Source organism: Neolamprologus multifasciatus, chromosome 17 (assembly GCF_963576455.1).
Source record: "Neolamprologus multifasciatus chromosome 17, fNeoMul1.2, whole genome shotgun sequence".
NCBI lineage: Eukaryota > Metazoa > Chordata > Actinopteri > Cichliformes > Cichlidae > Neolamprologus > Neolamprologus multifasciatus.
Window position 1 is genome coordinate 4,123,232 of NC_140455.1, and position 8,000 is coordinate 4,131,231.

At 42.0% G+C, this 8,000-nt stretch overlaps 1 protein-coding gene across 6 annotated transcripts in view; it reads left to right on the forward strand.

Annotated features, from left to right (window-relative positions):
* scube1 (signal peptide, CUB domain, EGF-like 1) overlaps window positions 1-8,000 on the forward strand; it is a 124,426-nt gene that overhangs the window by 34,347 nt on the left and 82,079 nt on the right. For all 6 annotated transcript variants that reach the window (XM_085138953.1, XM_085138952.1, XM_085138954.1 and 3 more), the window contains exon 4: window positions 2,043-2,177. In XM_085138953.1, coding sequence (XP_084995079.1) covers window positions 2,043-2,177 — 135 coding nt within the window. The remainder of the gene's footprint in view (window positions 1-2,042; window positions 2,178-8,000) is intronic.

An 8,000-nucleotide genomic window follows, 5' to 3' on the forward strand; every position in this document is an offset into this window, starting at 1 on the left:
TAAATGATTTCCCACCAACACAGCGGTCCATATACTACACATATGTACTCTTTTTTATGGCCTCCCTTTAAATGAACATAGTATAGGGCTCTGTAACTAGAGGAGTGTCATGTCTGGTGCATTTCTTGTTCTTGTTTTTCTGTGTTCCCTGAAGAGCCTCTCTCTTTAACACCATGTGGGGGGCGACCTTAGTAAACAGTGCAAGAGACAAGAGGAAAGACCTACCTGTACCTAAGAGGAAAAACCTCTCAGCACAATCACGGTTTCAGATGCTAGCAGACAGGCTGGTCACACAATGCTCAGAGTTTTACATTTGATACTGAACAGAAGTATATCGTTTGTGCAGAGCAGCAGGTCTCATGCTAATATACAGGAACTCACAAAGACATGCGTTCATTCAGTGGAAGGTACATGTGAAGGTCCTATGGGCCTGTCTCTTGATAGTTATTGTCTGAAGTCTCTTATCTGACATTAGAAATTAAGGTGCTGTGTTCAATAACATTTTACTAAAGCTGAAAGGTTCTTCTAAGTGTAAATAATTACCAGCTTTCCTTTTCGTTATCACAGACTTTCCAAAGTTTCCTTTCTGAATTGGAGTAAATATGGCTGTTTTAAAGGTGCTGTGGTGGTTAGTACTGTTTCATCATAGCAAGAAGATCCTTGGTTCAGCTCCTGCCTGGGGCTTTTTGTGTGTGTGGAGCTTCCATGTCATTATACTTTCTCCCAGAGGCCAAAGATATGGATGGGTCCGGTTAATTGGTGAGTGAAAGATAGGCAGCGTGTCCTGGGTGTACCCTGTCTCTTGCCCTTTAACAAGCAGAAGGATGTGGGTGGATGGCTCATTTGCTTTGAGATGAGATTAGATGGTGTGCTTTGCTCGCCATTTATGTAAGCTAGGTAGAAAACATTATAAACTTAAATGTATTAACTGTCATCTGAGGCAAGTCTTGTTTTATTAAGCAGGACAATGCTAAACTACATTCTGCAAATATATATATATATATATATATATATATATATATATATATATATATATATATATATATATATATATATATATATATAATTATATATATATATATACTTAAAGCAAGGTTCACTAATAACAGTCTAATTTAGCTTACCTAAAGTCCAGACCTGTCAACCACTGAAAATATTTGACAAATTATAATTAGTGCTGTCAGCGTTAATCTCGTTAAAATGACGCTAACGCCATAACCGCATTAACAGCGTCAACGCATTAGCGCAGTTAGCTCATTAACGCGTTAGCGCCGTGCAGCCCCGCGCACGGGGCAGCAGCACTGCCACTGACAGCACTAATTATAACAGAAAGAAAAGTTTGATCCCCTCAGTCTCCCAACATGCATGACATCACCTCTCGTCTGTCTGTCCTTCTGCCCGTGTTTGTGTAACCTGTGTGCACTGTCCGTTACGTCAACTTCACCACCTCAGACTAAACACAATGCAGAGTCTCTCTCTCTCTCTCTCTCACACACACACACACACACACACACACACACACACACACAGGGGTGGCCCTGTTTGATCCCTCTTAAAGTCAGTCAAGGGTGTTACATGTTTCCAGTTCACTTCAGGCCCATCAACATGCCCCATTGGAAATTTACTGGCCTTTCAGCAGCACAGTCGGGCCCTATAAACACACTCGTGCACCACCAGTGTGCACTAACACACATATAGACGCAACGACACAATGCAGACACCAACACACCCCTGTCACCCCCTTTTACAGTGCCTGAAGTTTGGTTCGGCTGCCCGCTGTGCCAGGGTTAGGACAGCGTGCCTGCCCTTTCTCCCAGTCTGTGTGTGCACGTGTGTGTGCACGTGTGTGTGCGTGTGGCCCTCGCATTCCTGACTCTGGTGTCATCCGTCTCATCAGACGTTTCCCGGCACATAAACTCTCACTGACACAAGTTTATTTATGAAGTCTAATGGGCTGTTATTCCAGCACGCTGCCGTGGCCGACTTTATCTTGCTCACTTCCCTTTATGTCTCTCTCTCTCTGTATGTCTCCATCCAAACAGATGTGGATGAGTGTCTGGACAACAACGGTGGATGCCAGCAAGTGTGTGTTAACACCATGGGGAGCTATGAGTGTATGTGCACAGAGGGCTTCTTCCTCAGTGACAACCAGCATACCTGCATCCACCGCTCTGACGGTAAGACATCAGTGGAGAAAGTGTGCGGTCCACGGTGAACTCTCACTGTGGACCGCACACAAAACACTTTTTTGTTGCTGTGAGGCAACAAGTCTAATTCATATGATGGTTCATTGGTTTTGAATCTTGACTTTGAAGCACATGGCTCAACTAGCAACATCAAATTATTTGTTCTAAGACAATAACTGTAACTGACCAGTGATGTCATAGATTTGCAGTTTGAGCAAAACGTCTGAACAACACTAAACGTGATAGTGCTCGTGATAGTGGGACAACTAATATAAATTTGAATATGTGGAATAAAATTCATTGTAAAATTCCAGAATTTACATTTTCTATCACAGATAATTATGATGATGACCTTTTTTCCAATGTCATGAGCACCATACCAAGTCTTGATAAGGAGAATAAAAATAGCTCATAATCATGATATGAAGCTTTTCCCAGTCAGTCCAGATGGGAATATAATTTTGAGGTGTCAAAATCCAACGCAAAACTTTATGGATCTGGAAAAAGAATTGCCACATAGGCATGAAGATGTAGGCAGGCTATTGGACAAACTGTGGCAAACAAGCTCTGTGTTTAATTGTTCCTCCAATTTAATTCAATTCAGTTGTATTTATAAAGCACCAAATCACAACAACAGTCGCCTCAAGGTGCTTTATATTGTAAGGTCGACCCTACAATAATACATGCAGAGAAAAACCCAACAATCATATGACCCCCTATGAGCAGCACTTTGGCGACAGTGGGAAGGAAAAACTCCCTTTTAACAGGAAGAAACCTCCGGCAGAACCAGGCTCAGGGAGGGGCGGCCATCTGCTGTGACGGGTTGGGGTGAGAGAAGGAAGACAGGATAAAGACATGCTGTGGAAGAGAGACAGAGATTAATAACAGATATGATTCAATGCAGAGAGGTCTGTTAATACATAGTGAGTGAGAAAGGTGACTGGAAAGGAAAAACTCAGTGCATCATGGGAATCCCCGGCAGCCTACGTCTATTGCAGCATAACTAAGGGAGGATTCAGAGTCACCTGATGCAGCCCTAACTATATGCTTTAGCAAAAAGGAAAGTTTTAAGCCTAATCTTAATCCAAACTGGAAGCTGGTTCTACAGACGAGGGGCCTGAAAACTGATTCCATTAAAATTTTTCATCACTCAGTTTTGTGTTTCTGCCGAGGATTTTGACTACAACCTAGGAAGGTAGACAGAACATTTTGAATTCAATAAGACAGTCACAGGACCCCACAGCCACTCTAGCCTTTGTTGATGAGGAAAATACAACCACTGAATACACTGAATACAAATACAACCACAACAATGTGTGCCACCTTGCAGGAGATCTAGATGCTGAGAATAAAGAAACCCATCTGCACATCATAAAACCTATTGTTCAGGCATTTACACACCAGATGTGTAACATCTGTGTGCATTAAAAATATTTTGAGTCAACTAAATAGCGTCACCTGAGCAGCCATCGACACTGACCATGTAGTCTGATCATTTTTTCTGATCTGATCTGACCAAGTGCACACATGACTCAACGTGCACTTGTACTGAATATACAAATTGTAGAATACAATTTTATCTGAGACAAGGAGCTGCTGCTCTGTGTCTGAAGTGATTTCACTGCCTCCTCAGAGGCAAAACTCTGTAGCTAAAAAGTTGCAACAGCCCCAGTAAGATCCTAAGATATGTAAGAAAGTGGCCACGATACAGCTTCAATTCCTGAAACAAACCTTGAAATTCTCCCTGTTGCTTCTTCTTGTGAGTTTTGGATGAACTCAGGATTCCTTCTCATTTGGAAACATCAGTACCAGCTCATTACGGCTTCATATTGACTTTTCTTCACAGTGCTTTCTTTGAGGAGATAATTTTCACAACATGATTAGTTTGTAACGGCCTTCACTCTACACTGCTGTAAAACGTATTTGCTCTTTACCTGGTTACTTAGTTTTTTGCTTATTTGTCACACGTTTCAGATCATCAAGAAATTGTAAATATTAGACAAAGATAACCAAAGGAGACACAACTTTCAGTTTTTAAATAATTCTTTTATTTAAGGGAAAAATCCATCCAAGCTTACCTGGCCCTGTGTGAAAAAGTATTTGCCCTCTAAACCTAATAACTGCTTTACCACCCTTAGCAGCATCTTTAGCAACATCTTGCATTCAGTCTTTCACAGCGCTGTGGAGAAAGTTTGCCCCGTTCTTCTTTTCAGAAGTATTTTAATTCAGCCACACTGGAGGGCATTCATGTATAAGCAGAGTGTGAAATTGATTGGATTGCAGTTTTAAACAGGACCATACTCCTCCCGATCAACTACTGATGCTCCCGGTGCCAGACATCCACAATCCATCAAACACTGTGTGCAGGCTGCAGTCGAATACAAGCTGGCGCGAGGTACGCGGTTGGTTGGAGAGCGCAGTGGACTGGAAGAAACACGGTTTAACTGCGACATGTGAAAAGTTCAGTGTATCCTAGAGAAATTTTAGTTTTACAGCGGAGAGTCCAAGAAAGAGATTTCAGGAGAACCACCCTTCTCTCACCTTGGGAGTAGCAGTAGCGAGGCGTCCTTTCTGTTCATCTGTGTGGAGAAGGCGGGCTCTTCTCTGTGCCCACAAACATGCGAGGCTTGTAACCTAGAGGCACTTTGAATGGACCTGTTGCAGATGAGGTAAGTGACTTATGCGCACAATCCATCCGTCCATTACTTGAGCCAACACAGCCGAGGTCTGCCTTCCACTCTTGGTTTAATCTTTCTGTTAGTCCGTTAGTCTTTTGATGAAATCAGGAACGCAGGTTGGCTCCGAGAGGTGAATGGAAAACCTTCCATAACTGGGATATGAAACGGGTTGTCGGTCTGACACAATCTCCAAAGGAATGCCACTGAGCCTGAAAACATGTTGAAGATGGAGATGAAACGTTTCAGTGGCAGGAGTTTGATAATTTAGAGAAGGAACTATGAAATGTCCTGATTTGGAGAATCTATGGAAGAAGGCCTGTGACAAGGATCCAGCTTAAACTCCCAGGATTATCCTCCCCACTGTGTATGAGCATGCAAGAACGCTCTCTGGCTTAAGATCATCTCTATCAGGTGAAAACTCATGGGAAGGGGCATCAGGCTTTATATTCCTCAACCCTGGATGATAAGAAACGGAGCAGTTGAACAACCAAAGAGCAGAGACCAACATGCCTGAATTCTGCCTTTGGTGTTGTGCACACAAGTCAAGTTCCTATAGTTAGTCAATATTATAAAATGTTGCTCGACCCCCTTCTAAGTCCTCTGAAAACACAACTTAGAAAAGTTACTGAGGCTGTGTGAAACACATAGAGATTGATCTCAGTTAACTGCTGCAGCTGAATACAAGTTGTTCAGAACGTGTCTGAGGACATCAGTTACTAGGACATGAAACATGGTGGGGGAGTGTTTCGTTAGACCAACAAGCACCACCAGGTACTCAAAGTAGTCCAGCGGTGTGTTGAATTCCACTTGTCCCCTTCTGGGACTCTGACTAAATGGTACTGAGGTCAACTTTGTAAAGATGGAGAGGCTTGAAAGCAGAACTGTTTACTGGCAGTGGGTATTTCTTTTCTTTTCTTTTTACAGTGATCTAAGGAAGTCCATAAATGGCCTGAGAGTCCTATCTTTTTTGTCCACAAAGAACAACCCTACGCCCACTAGAGATGAGGTGGGCCTGAATATACTTCTCAATCGTCTCTCTTTCACGCCGCAATGGATTGCAGAGTCAGCTGGGCAGATCCTAACAGAAGGGGCAAATACTTTTTCACTGAAAATCACAGAATGAAAATGACAGTTTTGCTATTGGAATGATGGTAAAGTCAATGATAGTGATGCTCAAATGGGAAACATGAAATGTTCCTGGAAAAACATTTTATCTTTAGATTGTGATGCTTAATGTGAGTTAATACAGTTCAATATAAGGGCTTTATAGTTTAAGGTAGAGACCCTAATAAACCCAATGAGCAGATGATGTCATATGAGCAAACACAAGACGATAACCTCCGGCAGAACTGGGCTCATGGAGGGAGAGCCACTGCCCTTCCTGACAGAAGAACAGACATGCTGTGGAAGAGAGCCAGAAATCAGTAATAACTAATGAAATGCAAAGTGGAATATAAATATACAGGAAATCCCCAAAAGCTGATTCTCTTTATCTGGACGTAGCGTTTTCAGTGGGAGAAATGTTTCGTCATTCATCCAGGTTTAATCAACCTTATAAACAATGCATTTGCACAATGACTGAAACGAGCAGCACTGGCGAACAGTGGCCTGTAGGTCTGTTTCTTGATCTCTGAAGAAGTCATGTAGATGAAAAGTTTCTCCAGATGAACAGAATCAACTTTCTGGGGCATAACTAAGACAGATTTCATGTTCACCTGACCCAACAAACAGTCGCTCTATATATAAACTACTATGCTTTGTCAAAAAGGAACGTTTAAATCTAATCTGAAAAGGAAAGGCTGTCCATCTCCTGAATTCAAACTGGGAGCTGGTTCCACAGAAGAGTCCTGAAAGGTGAAGACTCTACATTTTTACTTTGAAATATCTCAGGAAGAACTAGTAAACCATCAGACTGAGAGCAGAGTGCTCTATTGGGCTTATACGGTACTATGAGGTCTTTAAGAAAACATGGTGCCTGATTATTCAAGACCTTGTGTGTGTGAGGACAAGGACTTTAAATTTAACAGGATCCAGTGAAGTGAAGCCAGTACAGGAGAGCTATGTCCCTGTCAGTACTCTCAGGTGTTTTGGATCAAAGGCTTTTCAGTGAGTTTTTAGGACAGTCTGATAATAATGAACAGGAATTTATAAGAGTTTAGCAACTCTGATGCCATTATCAATATTTCTTATTGAGCCGATTCTCTTATTATCTTCTCAAAATAATATGTAATGTAATATCAAAGACCATTAACTGCAGACTGTGTGGTCAAATGTCATGTTTTCCTGTCTTTGTTGTGAAGTGTTGGGGTCATTAGTCAAAACAACAGTAATGTATGTTACACATATTAAACAGAACTCTTAAATACTTTACTGTTATGACCGGCTGTGTGCAGGCAGGAATAGGACCCAAGGTGCAGACACTCGGAGGCAAAACCTGAACTCAAAACAGCTTTAATGCTAAACTCAAATGTAACATAACTGGATATATCAAAATAAACTTACACCGGCGGACTGACAGAACACACAGCTAGATAAACGGTAGATCACAACACCGACAAACTGAAACACAGGGCTTAAATACACAGAGGAGCAATCAGGGAATGGGTAACAGGAGGGAAACACAGCTGGGGCAAATCAGGCCTAACGAGACAGGGGAAGCAAAACCAGATACATTAACATCAGACAAGGACCTTCAAAATAAAACAGGAAACATGACACAGACTGAACTAAAGACACAGACTCACACACAGGCACTACAGAGGGAACAGAGACGAGGGACCAGGACAGACAGACACTGACTGGACATGGGGAGACAGCAACTAAGGATACACAGAGACAAACCATAAGACAGAACTCTAACAAAGAAACCAAAGAATAGAAATGATAAATAATATATAAACTCAAAACCCTGGGTCAACAACCCAGGCATCTTAACATTTACTTAATTGCTCCCAGGAGAAAGCCATTTGTTACACTATTCCTATATTATTTTTGTGTTTCTCCACAAAATGACCCAAAATGCACTGGCTTGTAATTACCACCGTCCCACACACCAACACAAATCTCTATCCTGATGAGATCCACGTGTCCTCTGTCTCTTAGCTTCACTGTGATGAGCTCTGAAACCTGACTGGAA